Below are 19,666 nucleotides of genomic sequence, written 5' to 3'. Positions count from 1 at the left end.
CACCATGCCCGCAGCGTGGTGAGCGCGAGCCCGCAGCGTGGCGAGCGCGAGCCCGCAAGGGGCTCATTTGCGCTCACCACACTGTCGGTATGCCGGCGGTCGGGCTCCCGGCGCCGGTATGCTGGTCGCCGGGAGCCCGACCGCCAGCATACCATACTACACCCATATTAAGAATCCCCGATATTGAACAGAGGGACTGCAGCTGATATCTCCAGTATTTTCTGCAGTCCCTTACTTTTTGACCACAAAAGCAGCCCCGGTTTCTATGAGGTCTGCTAATTGTCAGATTTTCCAAGCTCTGTAAAGTGAAGATTTCGTTAGTGGTTCCCAAACGCAGCACAGCACCCTAGAGTATCAGAATTTTTTTCATGGCACCCCTAGGCCAAGCGCTTCTTTTTCAGAATTTCAGGAAAAAAAATATAAATTTAAGTAAATTGTGCTTATATTTCATACTTAGGTTCAGTTAGTGGTGAGGTACAGGCAGGGGCGGATTGGCCCACCAGGACACCATGACAGATTCCGACAGGCTAGTCCCATATCCCCCCTCAGCCAGGCCGATTCACACTCTAGGCTGGCTCACACTGCTTCCAGTACTTGTGGTTCATTGGAGCACAATCCGGAAGTTAGGCTAGCGAGCACTTCCAGGTGCCGCTAGCCGTGAAAAGTGGTGAAGCTTTTCAACCAACGGGGGACCTGGAGAAAGTTAACCAGCCCAGCAGCATCCTCTCCCTGGCCCCAGCCAAAGGTCTTTTCAACGAGCCCGGCCCGGGTGCAGCAGCATAGCGATGGTCGGAGCCGGGTTCACTACACCCACTGCCACCCCAGCTCCCGCACTCTCACTGAACTGGCCAGAGCGGCGACTGAGCACTGAAGGGGACCCGGCAAAGAGGTTATTTTTAATTATAATATTTGCATTATCATGTTAGGGTGTCCCCGGTCACAGTGTATGGTTTGGAGACTGGCCAGGAGCAGGATGTACCTTGTTCTCAGGATGCCAGCTGACCAGGCAGCACTCACAGCCAGCCCTGGGACAATCTCTAATGCAACGTCCTTCAGCCCTATAGCTGCCCAATGTCTGTCCATGATGATTGGCCTATTTATGCGGTGTCTACGAATGTAATGAGGTGGCTACGTATGTAATGCGGTGGCTATGTATGTAATGTGGTGCTAGTCATATAGGGGGTAATTCTGAGTTGATCGCAGCAGCAAGTTTGTTATCAATTGGGCAAAACCATGTGCATTGGAGGGGGAACAGATATAACATTTGCAGAGAGAGTTAGATTTGGGTGGATTATATTGTTTCTGTGCAGGGTAAATACTGGCTGCTTTATTTTTACACTGCAATTTAGATTTCAGTTTGAATACACCCCACCCAAATTTAACTCTCTCTGCACATGTTATATCTGCCCCTCCTGCAGTGCACATGGTTTTGCCCAATTGCTAACAAAATTGCTGCTGCAATCAACTCAGAATTAGGCCCATTGGCCCTCATTCCGAGTTGTTCGCTCGCTAGCTGCTTTTAGCAGCATTGCACACGCTAAGCTACCGCCCTCTGGGAGTGTATCTTAGCTTAGCAGAATTGCGAACGAAAGATTAGCAGAATTGCGAATAGAAATTTCTTAGCAGTTTCTGAGTAGCTCGAGACTTACTCCTACATTGCGATCAGTTCAGTCAGTTTCGTTCCTGGTTTGACGTCACAAACACACCCAGCGTTCGCCCAGACACTCCCCCGTTTCTTCAGACACTCCTGCGTTTTTCCCAGAAATGCCAGCGTTTTTTCGCACACTCCCAGAAAACGGCCAGTGTCCGCCCAGAAACACCCACTTCCTGTCAATCACACTACGATCACCAGAACGATGAAAAATCCTCGTTAGGCCGTGAGTAAAATACCTAACTTTTGTGTAAAATAACTAAGCGCATGCACTCTGCGAACCTTGCGCATGCGCAGTAAGCGACTAATCGCAGTACAGAGAAAATCTGTACCGAGCGAACAACTCGGAATGACCCCCATAATGTGTTGCTATACGTGTAGTGTGGTGTTTTACCTGTAATGTTGTGCTATTCGTGTTATGTGGCGCTATTTATGTAATGCAGTGCTATACGTGTAGTGCTATACATGTAGGGGGTCATTCCGAGTTGTTCGCTCGTTATTTTTTTGTCGCAACGGAGCGATTAGTCGCTAATGCGCATGCGCAATGTCCGCACTGCGACAGCGCCAAGTAAATTTGCTATGCACTTAGGAATTTTACTCACGGCTTTTTCTTCGTTCTGGCGATCGTAATGTGATTAACAGGAAATGGGTGTTACTGGGCGGAAACAGGCCGTTTTATGGGCGTGTGGGAAAAAACGCTACCGTTTCCGGAAAAAACGCAGGAGTGGCCGGAGAAACGGGGGAGTGTCTGGGCGAACGCTGGGTGTGTTTGTGACGTCAAACCAGGAACGACAAGCACTGAACTGATCGCAGAAGCCGAGTAAGTCTGGAGCTACTCAGAAACTGCTACGAGGTGTGTAATCGCAATATTGCGAATACATCGTTCGCAATTTTAAGATGCTAAGATTCACTCCCAGTAGGCGGCGGCTTAGCATGAGCAAATCTGCTAAAATCCGCTTGCGAGCGAACAACTCGGAATGACCCCCGTAATGCGGTGCTATACGTGTAATGTGGTGCTATACGTGTAATGCAGTGCTATTTGTATAATGTGGTGCTATTCATGTAATAATGTGGTGGCTATGTATGTAATATGGTGGCTATGTATGTAATCAGAGGCCGATTGGTCACTGGGACAGATTCTGCTGCGCTGGTCCCCTGTGTCTGTATTTCACTGCTTGTGTGTGCTCCCTCCCTGTACTGTGCTGTATGTTGTGTGTGCTCCTCCTCCCTGTACTTTGAAACATATAAAATTAAAAAAAGGGGTTTGTAGAAGGAAAAAATCAATAAAATCAGAAGTAGATTAAAGGCATGACAGCAGTGTCAGTAGACACTGAAAGTGGGCATATCAGTCCTTGAATATTCAGACGTACAGATGTGCATCAGGGAAGGGTATTGTAGCAGCATATGCATAAAGGGGGTCATTCCAAGTTGATCGCTCGCTGCCGATTTTCGCAGTGCTGCGATCAAGTAAAAAAAACTGCAAAACTGTGCATGCGTATGTGCCGCAATGCACACGCACGTCGTACGGGTACAAAGAGCATCGTTGTTGTACAATGCTTTTAGCGACTAATCCATTCGCACAGCCCATCGCAAGGAGATTGACAGGAAGAGGGCGTTTGTGGGTGGCAACTGACCGTTTTCTGGGAGTGTTTGGGAAAACGCAAGCGTGTCCAGGCGTTTGCAGGGCGGGTATCTGACGTCAATTCCGGGACCTCCGTCGCTAGAATCATCGCACAGGATAAGTAACTACAGAGCTGGTCTTGCTTTGCACAAAATGTGTCTGTGTCGCTCGGCTGCACATGCGATCGCACACTTGCAAAGCGAAAATACACTCCCCCGTGGGTGGCGACAACGCGTTTGCACAGCTGCTAAAAGTAGCTAGTGAGCGATCAACTCAGAATGAGGGCTACAGTCACAGGTAAACAATAGCATAACGTAAAGCAAAGGAGGCCCCAACTGTGTCTATCTCAGAATCAGGACCTCTGAGTGACCCCGCCCTCTTGACAGGCCCCTACCCCTCAACAGACTCCACCCTCATTAGGACTGCTTCCATAAATTTCCCGGGCTGGTGTTCAATCCCAATCTGCCCCTGGGTAAGGGATTAACTTGCTTGTCCACATACTTTATGATTGAAATCCACTGGCATTGGTTTTGCCTATTACATTGACCATAAATGATTTGAATTGGTCCTGGACCATCAACCCAGGGCACCCCTGCAAGTGCCCCAAGGCACCTCAGGGTGCCACGGCTCCCAGTTTGTGGACCACTGCATTAGGCCATAGTAGCCTATGGGGTACTGTATTGCTAATTTTACTGAAGAGGGATCGTTCAGATCCCCATCTGTCTGCCCCTGAGGATGGATGTACAGTGGACTCTGCTTCGTCTGTTCGCCAGGATGGGCTATCATATGAGCCGGTGTCCTGGCAATAGTTTATTACTAAATTTGTGTTCAATTTTTCTTGTTGCATATTTAGGCAACATTATCATATTCGGTCTGCATTTAAAATGCATGATATGATAAACTGGCTGCTGTATGTTAGGTTCAGAACGCGTTGCTAAGTGAGTGATATCACACCACAGCAGCGTAATAATGACTTTGTGTATGTATGTGTGTGTGTGTATATATATATATATATATATATATATATATAAAAAATAAAATGTAACACAATGCAACTGTCTGAGGTCACAATGTGTGAGTGGTGTCCTACAGCAGCAGCATAATAATGTTTATGTGTTATACAGTATGTGACACAATGTAACTGTCTGTATGTGAGAGGTCACAGTGCGTTGCTATGTGAGTGGTGTCATCATACAGCAGCAGCAGCAGCAGCGTAATAATGAGTGTGTGTACACATCTATATGTGTCACACTGTGCTGTCCTGTAGGCGGCTCCTCCTGCTTCCTGTGCTGTGTGCTATGTGTGCTGCTGCTTTGCTCGGCCCCCGTGTGGTTGTGTCTTGTTGTGTTGTTGTGTCTCATGTCGTCTCCTCCTCTGCTCGCCCCTGTTGTCGGGGGATCTCCGGGTCTTCTCCTACCCCGGGATCCGCCACCCCGAGCCTGGAGTCCCCGGGACAAGTGCAGCTACCTGGGCCTGTCCCACGGCAACCTGCGAGTCCACTACAAAGGTCAGCATCGCGCCGGGGGAAGCCGGGTGTCTGGAGAGAGGGGGGGGTTGGGCTGTTTAGAGGGATTGTAGGGGGGCATATGAGACTTGATTGGGGTGGGGGAGGGGGTAATGTCTCGGGGTATACGGGTAACATCGATTTGGGGAGGAGGGATAACAGGAGGTGCAAGGGGCCGGGAAGGAGGAGTGCTAGAGTCAGATTGGCACATAGGGGGGGGGGGGGGGGGGTTGTGTGTTTACCAGCATTACGTATACCTATACACAGCACCTATATATAAATATCTATACACGTATACACTGTCACCAGCTATACATAACAATAGCACCGCTGCCCCTCTCCCCTGGCGGAGCGTTTCTTAGGGGACCCTGTCTCACAGCAGCACACAGCAGGGAGGGGGATGGGTTGTTTTTGACATCCTAACTCCTGCAGTGCTCACCTCCCTGTGACTCACTGCTCCCCATCATCCCCAACCTCCTCCTAGGCCTCGGACACCACCATTCGCTGTACACGGCCGGGGCACGATCACTAGCATATACCTATCCCTGGCCTCATCACAGCTGTCATTTGTCACAGGGAAATTTGTTGTTTTGTGTGGGATTTAGTCGCCCTTTATATAAACAGTGCAATGCATGAAACAAAAGTGTTATTTGTGTATGACAAAGCTACACTATAATGTTATCTTTGCTTATGGGCTTTCTATTGTGTGGCTGAGTGCATTCACGAAGGATAAGGGAATTGGTTAAGTTTTAAGGCCTACTTCACACAGGCAGCTTTGTTACCAAAGCAAATTGCACAAAACACAATTTTCATTGTGTGATCACATGAGCTAATGCAGTGTTCTAGACTAGAGACACCACAAACTGCAGCAAGAATAGCTTTATATTCAGTTGTGTGCAGATCACATGGACTTGGTGTAGGTTAATGCAGTTATGCTGTGTCACTAACCAAAACTACAGGTAATCAAAATAACATTTTGCTATTTGGGTACTGGCTCCATTGCACCTTCATTGTGCAACACTGTTTTAACCGTTTGTTAGTGTTCCCCAAATATTTTGATTGCATTGTGACAATGATAGTTATTATCAAGTTGATATGAAAACTGCAGCAAAATGCAGATTGATGATGTAGTAATACTTACCTGCCCATAGGCTAATGTGAACTGGCAAAAACAAAATGGTGCTACATTTTTAGATGTGTGAGCAGTGTATCACAGTGAACGCTCACAGATGCACTTTTAAACTGGTTGTGTGGATGAAACTAAAAATGTAAATTCATTTGATCAGTTCTTTATTGTGTCTGTATGTGAATTTGTAGACAGGATACAAATTATTTGCACCTTATCGGTTTGACAGCTACAATATTGTTGCTGTAATGGTCCTAGAATTTCTACCTCCAGGGACTGTCATTAAGAACATAGTGCTAATCAGAGGGTAGTTTGTGGACTTGCACCTCATTAAATAGGTATGTGGCAGTGTGGTATCGCCAGAATAGGAGATGTCATCTCTCTGATACAGTAACAAATGATTATTACAGCTTTCAAGGTTGTACTGGTATATTCAAGGATAATTTTGTCTAGAAAATACTTTTTTCTTTTTCTTTTTTTTACAATTTTTATTTATTTAGTTGGGGGTGTTTAGGTTCTTGTGCTAAATTAGAATTTATCATTAGACTGGAGAAGAGGATGGAATAATAGTGTGGAATTTACACTTTGAGGCTATGTAAATAGAATTGGATACATTTTGCACTAAAACTCAGATTTATAATAAGTAAAAAAAAAAAAAATGCATTTTGTATACATTGCAGAGCTAGACAAATTTTACCCAATATCCAGATTTGCAAGTTTGGAATATGGTCCAGCTGTACTCCAGGAGCAACCGGAAGTATATGTACTGTACTTGGTTTATGCCAGGAGATGTGGTCTGACAGTGTTGGAAGCAAATGCTAAAGTTTCAGCACCTGATACAATGGGTGGTCTTCAGGTTGGCGACTGTCGTGATCCCGGCGCACAGTATACCTGCGCCGGAATCCCGACAGCCGGCATACCGACAGATTTTCTCCCTCGTGGGGGTCCACGACCCCCCTAGAGAGAGAATAAATAGCGTGGCTGATTTGCGCTCGCAGCGCTGTCGGTATGCCGGCGGTCGGGCTCCCGGCGTCGGTATGCTGGTCGCCGGCAGCCCGGCCGCCGGCATACCATACTACACCCGATAGAATAACCCGGTATATTGCCGGGTCGCTGTGCGTTGTGAAAGGGGTCAGTCCTGAATTCCCAGGTAGTCAGACCCAGTAATTCAACCCGGGTTATAAGAAGGGTTATTCCCGGGTAATTACCGGGTCAGGCGCAGTGTGAACAGGTTACCCGGGTTCACTGCATAGGCAGACGCGGCGTGGAGATGATGTCATCCTCAGCGCCGCCCCCGATGCCGGCTCCGTACACGCCCCCGGGTGGCAACGTGGATTGTGGTGTGTAGGGTCCAATGCCGAGTCCCACCCGGGGAAGGACCCGTTCCAGTTCCCGGGTGGGACCTGGCATTGCAATCTGAAAGCGGTATTATTTGCGCACAATATAGTACTTGAATTAAATATCACATACTTAAGACATTCTATTTTACCATGTAAAATCAATGAACTGCACATGGAAATACAAAATAGAAGTACTTATTCAGGTCAATTAAATAAAAACATCCAGTGTTTTCTACTGAATGACAATCTATTTTCCTGCTGTAGATATAATGCAAATCTCAAATAATGCAGATGAACTGCAGCAGCCACACGAATAATAGTGTAAATGGGAGGGATCAAGATGCACACAGCCAATAAGAAGCTACTGCAGATTATCATCATTAGTGCGTTTTTTAAACCAGGGGTTCACCTTCAAGTTATGATTTCTGAAAGTTACAGATGTGTCTTTGTAGTGCTTTTCATGGTGCTCCTATTCACACTGCTGCACAAACCCAGGTTACTGCCGGGTTAACCAAGTTCGTGGCTCGGTGTGAAAGGGTCCCCGAAAAATAACTCTGGTCCAGTAACCCAGGAATCTAACCCTGGTAGCGAGCAAGATTGGTCCTGGGAAGGACCCAAGTTAAGAGGCAGTGTGAACGGGTAAACCAGGTCATCAAACCCGGAAACTATGGAGAACCGGCTCACCAACTGCCCGACAGTGGAGAAGCCCCGACAATAAACCGCTGTTACACATCTGTGTTCAGTGATCTGGGCTTGGCCTGGGATTTTGGTATGAAAGGGGTATCTGCCTACACATGAATTCCAATACCTTCCCCTATTCTGTATCTTTAAAAGTAAGGAGCAGTAACTGAAAAAATTAAACCTAATCTACATATGAATCGATGCGTGGGCTTCTTGTGGCCCTAATAATATGGAAAAAATAAATAAATAAATACAAAGTTCCGCTAGGGCTCGTTACCCACTTGCATTTTACATGGATTATTTATTTGTGTCAAACAAACCTGCCACTGTGAATCTTGGTTTCTAGTCCCATCATGTTTTCCATTATACAATCTTTGTAACACATCTTTTTCTATTTTGTTGCCACAAGTAAATACTTGGTCATGGGGTCTTTTTAACTACAATATATATGCTTGTCAAATGCATATGTTACTAGTGTTAAAAACAAGTGAAATGCCATTAGGTATTGCCATTACAGTGTGCTTGTGGATGGTATACTACAAAAGTGAATCACAGCTTATGGCTCATGACCCTATGTGGGGTCATAAAAGGTTTCCTAGAGGTCAGCTGACAATGACATTACATGGCTAATTTAGGATACTTAAAACCCTCACACACTGCATAATGGAGAGTGGCAGCTATTCTACCTCTGCCTGTCCCCCTTGCTTATGCAGAATTGACAGTGACTTGGGCAGTGGTCAGAAAAAGCTGCATTATATATAATAACTTGCGGTCATTCTAAAGCTTAAAATCTGCCAAAGTTTATTGTGAACCTAAAGGAGAAAGAAATGTGTTTAATACTGATGTCCTAAGTATACTTAGTACAGCTTTCCAGTGGGGATGCAGTTAAAATACCGGCTGTCAGGATATATACCAGTGCACGGAATCCCATCATTTGCCCAGATTTCCCACTGGGTTGGTGGGTGTATGCAGAGCCGGCCCTAGGCATAGGCAAACTAGGCAATTACCTAGGGCATCTGATATGCCTAGGGGCACAAGCAGCTTTTGCTGATTAAAATGATATGCAGCATGCCTATATTCTGTGTGTAGCATATCGTATGCAGATACAGCCACAGTCGCACACAGTATATAGGCATGCTGCATATCATTGTAATCAGCAAAAGCTGCTTGTGCATCCTAGCCACATAACAATGCAAATAAGATGCATTTTCATTAAAAATATAGGCACCCGACGTTAGCAGAGCTGCCAGTTGACTCAAGCCAGGAACTATATGTGTCATTATGTGTATAAGGGCATTAATAATGTTTAACATAAGTGTAAGGGGCACCTTGTGTGTCATTATGTGTATAAGGGCACAAATAATGTGCGGCATATGTGTAAGGGACATTATGTGTGTCATTATGTATATAAGGGCATTAACAATGTGCGGCATATGTTTAAGGGAAATTATGTGTATAAGGGCATTAATATGGGTTGGCATAATGTGTAAGGCGCATTATGTATATAAGGACATTAATAATGTGTGTCATGTGTAAGGGGCATTACTTTGTGGTATTATGTGTATAAATGCATTACCAGTGTGTGGCATTATGTGTATAAGGTGCTCTACTGTGTGGCATAACGTATAGAAAGGGCACTACTGTGTGGTCTGATGTGAATAAAGAGCAATATGGCGTGGTGTAATGTGAATAAGGAGCAATTCAGTATGATATGTGAAGGAGGGGCACTACTGTGAGGTGTAACTTATATAAGGTAAAGTGGTACTACTGTGTGATGTAATGTGAATAAGGGACACTATCGCATGATAAATTGTGAATAAAGTTGCACTACTGTGAGGCATAATTTGAATTGGAGGTACTATTGTGTGGGCATGCCCCTTTCCAGCAAAAACACATACCTTTTTGGGCTGTGCACCAAATGTGTACACTGTTCTTCTTTAAATTACAGAGGGTAGAAAAAAAAAAAAAGGACTGCTATGGATGGGGGGTGATGGTGCTGGGAAAGGGTTGCAGAATCAGAGGCGGAACTAGCGGTGGTGCTAGAGGGCACCAGCCAAAATCTTGCCTAGGGCATCATATTGGTTAGGGCCGGCTCTGGGTGTATGCCACCAACCGAGTGGGAATATAACCGGTGGCGAGTGAAGCTTGACACTGGGCGGTGTGGTGAGTGCAGCTAGCCCGTGAGGGGACTCGCGGATTCACTGCCGGGATTCTGGCACCGCTGGCGAGCCACAGGTTGTCCAGGCATGGACTAACAGACAGTTACCAGCAATATTCAGTGAATGAGGCAGAGAAGGGGTGCATTAAACAATTGAAGGGGTCACCAGACAACAACTGAAACAGTACACAATATACAACATTTCTCTAACGTCCTAGTGGATGCTGGGAACTCCGTAAGGACCATGGGGAATAGCGGGCTCCGAAGGAGGCTGGGCACTCTAGAAAGATCTTAGACTACCTGGTGTGCACTGGCTCCTCCCACTATGACCCTCCTCCAAGCCTCAGTTAGATTTCGTGCCCGGCCGAGGTTGGATGCACACTAGGGGCTCTCCTGAGCTCTTAGAAAGTTATAGTCTTAGAATTTGTTCTTTTCAGTGAGACCTGCTGGCAACAGGCTCACTGCAGCGAGGGACTAAGGGGAGAAGAAGCGAACTCGCCTGCTTGCAGCCGGATTGGGCTTCTTAGGCTACTGGACACCATTAGCTCCAGAGGGATCGACCGCAGGCCCAGCCTTGATGTTCGGTCCCGGAGCCGCGCCGCCGTCCCCCTTACAGAGCCAGAAGCAAGAAGATGGTCCGGAAAATCGGCGGCATGAAGACTCAGTCTTCACCAAGGTAGCGCACAGCACTGCAGCTGGGCGCCATTGCTCCTCTCACACACTTCATACTCCGGTCACTGAGGGTGCAGGGCGCTGGGGGGGGGCGCCCTGAGGCAGCAATAAAAACACCTTGGCTGGCAAAAATACCTCAATATATAGCCCCAGGGGCTATATATGAGGTAAATACCCCTGCCAGAAGTCCATAAAAAACGGGAGAATAGGCCGCGAAAAAGGGGCGGAGCCTATCTCCTCAGCACACTGGCGCCATTTTCCCTCACAGCTCCGTTGGAGGGAAGCTCCCTGGCTCTCCCCTGCAGTCTACAAGGGTTAAAAAAAGAGAGAGGGGGCACTAAATTTAGGCGCAGTATACATTATATATATATATATAGATATAAAGCTATAGGGGACATAACTCAGTTAGTCCCTGCAGTATATAGCGCTCTGGTGTGTGCTGGCATACTCTCACTCTGTCCCCCCAAAGGGCTTTTGTGGGTCCTGTCCTCGTTTAGAGCATTCCCTGGGTGTCTGCGGTGTGTCGGTACGGCTGTGTCGACATGTTGAATGAGGAGGCTTATATGGTGACGGAACAGAGGCCGATATATGTGATGTCGCCCCCTGTGGGGCCGACACCAGAGTGGATAGAGAGATAAAAGGTATTAACCGACAGTGTCAACTCCTTACATAAAAGGGTGGATGACGTAACAGCTGTGGGACAGCCGGCTTCGCAGCCCGCGCCTGCCCAGGCGTCTCAAAGGCCATCAGGGGCTCAAAAACGCCCGCTCTCTCAGATGGCAGACACAGATGTCGACACGGAGTCTGACTCCAGTGTCGACAAGGTGGAGACATATACACAATCCAATCCGTGACTTGATCCCGGCAATAAAAAATGTGTTATACATTTCTGACTTTAACCTCTATAAATGGGTTTTAGGTTTGGGGAGAAAAAACAGGCAGTGTTTTGTTCCCCCATCAGATGAATAAATGAAGTGTGTGAAAAGCGTGGGTTCCCCCGTTAAGAAACTGGTAATTTATAAAAAGTTACTGATGGCGTATCCTTTCCCGCCAGGAGGATAAGTTACGCTGGGAGATATCCCCTAGGGTGGATAAGGCGCTCACACGTTTGTCAAAAAAGGTGGCACTGCCGTCTTAGGATACGGCCACTTTAATAGGTACCTGTTGATAAAAAGCAGGAGGCTATCCTGAAGTCTGTATTTACACACTCAGGTACTAGACTGAGACCTGCAGATAGTGCTGCTGCAGCGTGGTTGGTGACCCTGTCAAACAGGGATAATAGTTGGCAAACATAAAAACATATTAAAGACGTTGTCTTATATATGGGGGATGCACAGAGGGATATTTTGCCGGCTGGCATCCAAAATAAATGTAATGTCCATTCTGTCAGGAGGGTATTTGAGACCTGTCACTGGACAGGTGATGCTGACTTAAAAAGCGCATAGAGAGCCTTATAAGAGTGAGGAATTATTTGGGGATGGTCTCTGGGACCTCGTATCCACAGCAACTGCTGGGAAGAAATAATTTTACCTCAGGTTTCCTCACAGAAAAAGGTACAGTCCTTTCGGCTTCAGAAAAGCAAGCGGGTCAAATGGCGCTTCCTTTCTGTACAGAGACAAGGGTAGAGGGAAAAAGCTGCACCAGTCAGCCTGTTCCCAGAATCAAGATTCTTCCCCCGCCTCCTGTGAGTACACACCATGACGCGGGTGCTCCACAGGTGTAGCCAGGTACGGTGGGGGGCCGCCTCAAAAATTTCAGCAATTAGTGGGCTCGCTCACAGGTGGATCCCTGTTTCTTCCAAGTAGTATTTCAGGGGTACAAGCTGGAATTAGAGATGTCTCCCCCCAGCCGTTTCCTAAGATATGCCTTGCTGACAACTCCCTCAAGCAGGGAGGCTGTGCTAGAGGCAATTAATAAGCGGTATTCCCAGCAGGTAATACTCAAGGTGCCCCTACTTCAACAAGGACGGGGTTACTATTCCACACGGGTTGGGGTACCGAAACCGCATGGTTCGGTGTGACCCATTTTATATTTAAAATCCTTGAACATAAAAAAATTCAAGTTCAAGATGGAATCGCTCAGGGCGGTTATTGCAAGCCTGGACGAGGGGCATTACATGGTATCCCGGGACATCAAGGATGTTTACCTGCATGTCCCCATTTACCATCCTCGCCAGGAGTACCTCAGATTTGTGGTACAGGATTACCATTACCAAGTCCAGACACTGCCGTTTGGACTGTACATGGCACCGAGGGTGTTTTATCAAGGTAATGTCCGAAATGATGATACTCCTTCAAAAAAAGGGAGTTGTAATTATCCCGTAATTGGACAATCTCGTTATAAGGGCGAGGTCCAAGGAGCAGTTGGTAGTCGGGGTAGCACTATTTTGGAAAGTGCTACAACAGCATAGGTGGATTCTAAACAGTCCAAAGTCACAGCTGGTTCCTATGACACGTCTACTGTTCCTGGGGATGGTTCTGGACATAAACCAGAAATAGTGTTTCTCCCGGAGGAGAAAGCCAAGGAGTTGTCATCTCTAGTCAGAGACCTCCTGAAACCAAAATAGGTAGCGGTGCATCATTGCACGCGAGTCCTGGGAAAAATGGTAGCTTCTTACGAAGCAATCCCATTAGGCAGGTTCCATACAAGAACTTTTCAGAGGGACCTGTTGGACAAGTGGTCCGGATCGCATCTTCCGATGCATAGGCTGATAACCCTGTCTCCAAGGACCAGGGTATCTCTACTGTGGTGGCTGCAGAGTGCCCATCTTCAAGAGGGCCGCAGGTTCGGCATACAGGACTAGGTCCTAGTGACCATGGATTCCAGCCTTTGAGGCTGGGGGGCAGTCGCATAGGGAAGAAACTTCCAGGGACTTTGGTCAAGTCAGGTTATTTCCCTACACATAAATATTCTGGATCTGAGGGCCATTTACAATGCCCTGAGGCCAGCAAGGCCTCTGCTTCAAAACCAGCCGGTACTGATCCAATCGGACAACATCACGGCAGTCGCCCATGTAATCAACAGGGCGGCACAAAAATGGCAGAAGCCACAAGGATTCTCCGATAGGCGGAAAATCATGTGTTAGCACTGTCAGCAGTGTTCATTCCCGGAGTGGACAACTGGGAAGCAGATCTTCTCAACAGACACGACCTCCACCCGGGAGAATGGGGACTTCCTCCAGAAGTCTTCCAATAGGATTGTACACCATTGGGAAAGGCCACAGGTGGACATGATGGCGTCCCGCCTTAACAAAAAGCTATAAAAGATATTGCTCCAGGTCAAGGGACCCTCAGGCGATAGCTATGGACGCTCTGGTAACACCGTGGGTGTACCAGTCGGTTTAGGTGTTCTCCCCTCTGCCTCTCATACCAAAGGTACTGAGAATAATAAGAAGGCGAGGAGTAAGAACGATACTCGTGGATGGCCAAGAAGAGCTTGGTACCCAGAACTTCAAGAATTTATATCAATGGCCTCTGCCACTCAGTCAGGACCTGCGGCAGCAGGGGCCCTGTCTGTTCCAAGACTTACCGCGGCTGCGTTTGACGGCATGGCGGTTGAACGCCGGATCCTGAAGGAAAAGGGTATTCCGGAGGAAGTAATTCCTACGCTTACTAAAGCCAGGAAAGAGGTTACAGCAACTCATTATCACCGCATATGGCGAAAATATGTTGCATGGTGTGAGGCCGAAAGGGCCCCAACAGAGGAATTTCAACTAGGTCGATTTCTGCATTTCCTGCAAGCAGGAGTGACTATGGGCCTTAAATTGGGTTCCATTAAGGTACTGATCTCGGCTCTGTCGATTTTCTTTCAAAAAAGAACTAGCTTCAGTACCTGAAGTTCAGACATTTATAAAAGGAGTGCTGCATAGTCAGCCCCCGTTTGTGCCTCCTGTGGCACCTTGGGATCTCAACGTGGTGTTGAGTTTTCTTAAAATCACTTTGGTTTGAACCACTAAAAACCGTGGATCTTAAATATCTCACATGGAAGGTGGTTATGTTATTGGCCTTGGCTTCTGCCAGGCGAGTATCAGAATTGGCGGCTTTGTCTTGTAAAAGCCCTTATTTGATTTTCCATATGGATAGGGCAGAATTGAGGACTCGTCCCCAGTTGCTCCCTAAGGTGGTGTCAGCGTTTCACCTGAACCAGCCTATTGTGGTGCCTGCGGCTACTAAGGATTTGGAGGACTCCAAGTTGCTAGACGTTGTCAGGGCCCTGAAAATATATGTTTCCAGGACGGCTGGAGTCAGAAAATCTGACTCGCTGTTTATCCTATATGCACCCAACAAGCTGGGTGCTCCTGCTTCTAAGCAGACTATTGCTCGTTGGATTTGTAGTACAATTCAACTTGCACATACTGTGGCAGGCCTGCCACAGCCAAAATCTGTCAATGCCCATTCCACAAGGAAGGTGGGCTCATCTTGGGCGGCTGCCCGAGGGGTCTCGGCTTTACAACTTTGCCGAGCAGCTACTTGGTCAGGGGCAAACACGTTTGCAAAATTCTACAAATTTGATACCCTGGCTGAGGAGGACCTGGAGTTCTCTCATTCGGTGCTGCAGAGTCATCCGCACTCTCCCGCCCGTTTGGGAGCTTTGGTATAATCCCCATGGTCCTTACGGAGTTCCCAGCATCCACTAGGACGTTAGAGAAAATAAGAATTTACTCACCGGTAATTCTATTTCTCGTAGTCCGTAGTGGATGCTGGGCGCCCATCCCAAGTGCGGTTTATCTGCATTACTTGTACATAGTTATTGTTAACTAAATCGGGTTATTGTTGAGCCATCTGTTGAGAGGCTCTATTGTTTCATACTGTTAACTGTGTTTCATATCACGAGTTGTACGGTGTGATTGGTGTGGCTGGTATGAGTCTTACCCGGGATTCAAAATCCTTCCTTATTGTGTACGCTCGTCCGGGCACAGTACCTAACTGAGGCTTGGAGGAGGGTCATAGTGGGAGGAGCCAGTGCACACCAGGTAGTCTAAGATCTTTCTAGAGTGCCCAGCCTCCTTCGGAGCCCGCTATTCCCCATGGTCCTTACGGAGTTCCCAGCATCCACTACGGACTACGAGAAATAGAATTACCGGTGAGTAAATTCTTATTTTTCCACAGTTGGGGGTGGGGGATCTAAAGCCCTTATCGCCTCCATCTTGTTCCAGATTAAAATAAAGAAGCAAAACTTTTTTGACCATTGGGTTAAAAAAAATGTTAGTTTGAGAAAAACACTAATGGTATTTTCTGAAGAAACAAAAAATGGTCTAATTTGTGTGGGAATCACTAAACAAACAAACAAACCCACAAAAACAGCGATGTTGGAATGAAATAAGTGCTAACACCAGAAAATGTGACATCAGCAAAAGGTGAGGAAACCCTCTGCTGAGAAGGGGTTAATGAGTGAGACGCCAGAGACAGTGTGGCTAATACTTCGGTTTTTCTAAATGTATTTTAGTAGCTGGTGCCATCAACTCTGGTTTATAGCTACCATGCATGTACTATTTTTTTTGTTTTGTTGCAATCTATTATATAAGAAGTATTCGATGACACTTGCTGTTTCATGGTGCACACTTAAGATTACCTTATTACCTATATTTGTTACCACCATTAATAACTTGTTTTTAGCATATGAAACGGACAATGGCGGGGCGGGGACTGGGGTGGATTGAATTAGCCACTGTAGATTTTTCTACAAAAAAAAAGTTCTTGTTCAAAATTTGTTTTATACCTTTCTATGTGAAAAACACAGGATCCAGGATAAGTTCCCAAATCCATGTTTTTTGTGATCGCGGCTGCGGAAACATGCCACTTATCGCGGATTTTATTTGTCCACCCAAAAGGTTCTCCCACAATCTAAAAGAACACTTTTAGGTTAATTTGCTTATGATTTATATTGAGCTTGATTGGGGTGGACTGATGTGAATGATTAAACATTTTTTGGAAAGTGCTATGTAATATGTTGGCACTATATAAAGGGTAATAATAATTCTGTTTATTTTAAGAAAGTTGTCAACACACCTGAGAGACAGCATAGGAAAGATGAGGGTGGAGAATAGAAGTGAATAGGATGAAAGGGGCAGGGCAGTCAGCACCAGACTACATGTACTGGGAGCAGCGATGAGTGGTTTTATATATGAGTTTCTTTTGTATTGCATGTGCTCTCAAAATAATGAAATCTAGCATGATAAAGTTTACTTGCATAACGTCTTTGTAATTCGTTAAGGTTCTGATTTTAAATTTTTGTTCCCTGGATTACTAAATGACCTTCTTTATTGATAATGGGAGCAGCCAGTGTGTATATACTTTATTGATGTTTGATTGTGTTTTGTTTTTATGATAGATGATGTCACCGTAAAATATTTCATTTGTATTTTTAGTGAAGATTACTTTAATTCAATTTTATGGAGGACCAGATGGTTGTTAATTATGTGTGAAAACTCCAGTGTGTAAAAGTACAGATTAGAATGAGTACTTTTCACATGACTAAACACATACTGTATATACATATGTATACACGTGTGTGTGTTTAACATTTCAATATTTTTGGAAGTACACATCTTAATACTTTGCTACAAAATAAGTTATGTAAACCAATAATATTTTGTTGTTTCTGCAGCAGGGTACATTGGTTTCCACAGGGAAACATCGGGTGTAGAGTGGATCTTGATCCAGAGAGGCACCAACAGGCTAAAGCTTTAGGCTGTCCCAGGATGCATTGTGGGTGATCCTCTATAAACCCGCCTCCAGGCACTGTGAGCTCAGTTTTGAGTTGGTGCCTGTAGAAGCAGTCACTAACAGGAGGGCTGCACTGGGCAACTGAAAAAGCTTTTTCTGACCGAAAATTTCTTCAAAACTGGGCTATCAGCGCTGTATGTCATGGTGACACTTCAGCACTGCAGCTCCATCACCTCCCAAGTGGCGTCGCATACTCCCGCGGCCTGTTCCCAGGTACTTGCGGCGGAGACTCACCGGCTCTAGGCACGCGGTCGCAGATGCTCTCCTGGTTCACATGGCTGCTACGGGGTGGAGGCAAGAGGGTCCCCCAGGCGGGACCCGCCACTAAATTGCATTCCTGTCACAGTCTAGGGAGACGGACTGCGACGCTGGCGTGGACACTGTAACCGAGCAGGGACCCCACTATCTCCACCAGGGCATAGGAGTACAGGTCGCATATACTAGTATCCATTTTAATAAGACTCCATAGTACCAGGTGGTGAAGTCCAACATAGGGGAACCGGCGATTGACCTGTAGCCTCTCCCCGGTCCAGGGCACCATCTACTGCTGGTGTTCCCACCCTGGAGCTGCCTCACACTCTCCCTCACTCTCTCCCTCACTCCCTGACTGAGACACTGGGCGCCATTTTCTAAAATAGATGCGACTGGTCTCCGGGACTGCAGGGCAAGGTCTCCTTTGTAAACCCGCCTGTACATCAGCGCCGTGGTTTTACAAGCACTTAAGTATTCTACATGTCGATATTAAGACAGCGTTAGTGAAGAACAAATGTACCTGTGCCAGAATATATTGTACGAGTATTCTGATATATACATCTGGTTTCAGACCATGCACTGTTATATATAATATACATATACTAGTCTAGTGCAGTTTTAAAATAATTATCTGCATTGTCACTGTGACTATGTGCCTGTATCTGCTGTGTGGATTTCACTTTCAGTGTATCCCAGCTATGGGATCAGTACTAAATGCCGCCGGTCGGAATCCCGGCGGTCGAAATACCGACGCCGGAATCCCGACCACACAATCCCGACAGGGGTGGTGAGCACAACGCAGCCCCTTGCGGGCTCGCTTCGCTCGCCACGCTGTGGGCACGGTGCCTCGCTACGCTCGGCACACTATTATATTCTCCCTCTATGGGTGTCGTGGACACCCACGGAGGGAGAATATGTCGGGATTGTGGCGGTCGGGATTCCGGCGTCGGTATTTCGACCGCCGGGATTCCGGCCGGCGGCATCTTGACCGCATCCCCCAGCTATATCTATCACTGTATTCTGTACTCTACTGGGTGTGTCAGGGTCCATATAAAGTGCTTCACAGTATTTACAGATTAAAGTGTATTCTACTGTGTACTCAGTCACCTAATGCCGGATTTATTCGCTGGTGTTGTGTACTGCGGGCTCAGTTGCATAATACCAGAGTTATTCGCTGGTGTTTGTGTACTGTGTACGCAGTCGTATACTAGGGAATTTATTCGCAGGTATTGTACTCTGTCTGGCTGTATCGTACTAGTACGCTCTGCGGTTACATTCAGTAATAATGTTTAACACAAAGGGCGAGAAATCCGACAATTTTCCTGTATCCTGCAGCGCATGCGCCAAGGATTTGCCCGAGGGGGAAGTTTTGTATAACGGTCTGTGTACTATGTGCCATACATCTGACCAATCAGGAGCCACCTTGAGTGACGTTCTCAACTATACTCAATACGCTTGTGACACGCCTTACGCCCCCTATGGGACCTCCTGTGCAATTACAGCCACATATTGTCCCTATGGTAAATCCGCCTTTGGTGGATAATGTGTCTACCCAGTTGCAGCAATGGAATCAATCCTTGGTTAGACATAAAACTGCCCCAAGTCACTCTCGCGTCATGGGGTCATCTAAGCGGGCTACTTCCTCCTCACAATCCACTAATCTCTCAGAAGATTCTTCTGATGAGGATGGGGAGTATACTGTCCCGTCAGACACTGACACAACTGCTTCTGACGAGGAATCTACTACTCAGTTTGATGTCCCAGACTTAGTGGTTGCTATTAAGCAGATCACTGATGATGATGAGGATTCCACTACGGTGTCTAAGAAACTTCATAGGTTTGATCATCAGAAGGTGACTAAAATGTTATTACTTCTGACCATCTAGTGGACATACGACAAGAACCCTGGTCTTTTCCAGGAATTAAATTCTTCCTG

The 19,666-nt window shown here is 46.5% G+C and overlaps 1 protein-coding gene across 1 annotated transcript in view; it reads left to right on the top strand.

Moving 5' to 3' along the window:
• Nucleotides 1–4,516: 4,516 nt before the first annotated feature.
• Nucleotides 4,517–19,666, top strand: part of RANBP9 (RAN binding protein 9) — a 154,487-nt gene continuing 139,337 nt past the window's right edge. Inside the window, exon 1 of the mRNA XM_063923196.1 lies at nucleotides 4,517–4,779. Coding sequence (XP_063779266.1) covers nucleotides 4,632–4,779 — 148 coding nt within the window. The 5' untranslated portion in view covers nucleotides 4,517–4,631. The remainder of the gene's footprint in view (nucleotides 4,780–19,666) is intronic.

The sequence above is a fragment of the Pseudophryne corroboree genome, chromosome 5, assembly GCF_028390025.1.
Source record: "Pseudophryne corroboree isolate aPseCor3 chromosome 5, aPseCor3.hap2, whole genome shotgun sequence".
Classification (NCBI taxonomy): Eukaryota; Metazoa; Chordata; class Amphibia; order Anura; family Myobatrachidae; genus Pseudophryne; species Pseudophryne corroboree.
Note: the sequence above shows the minus strand (reverse complement) of the source record. Positions and strands in the feature narration are given on the sequence as shown.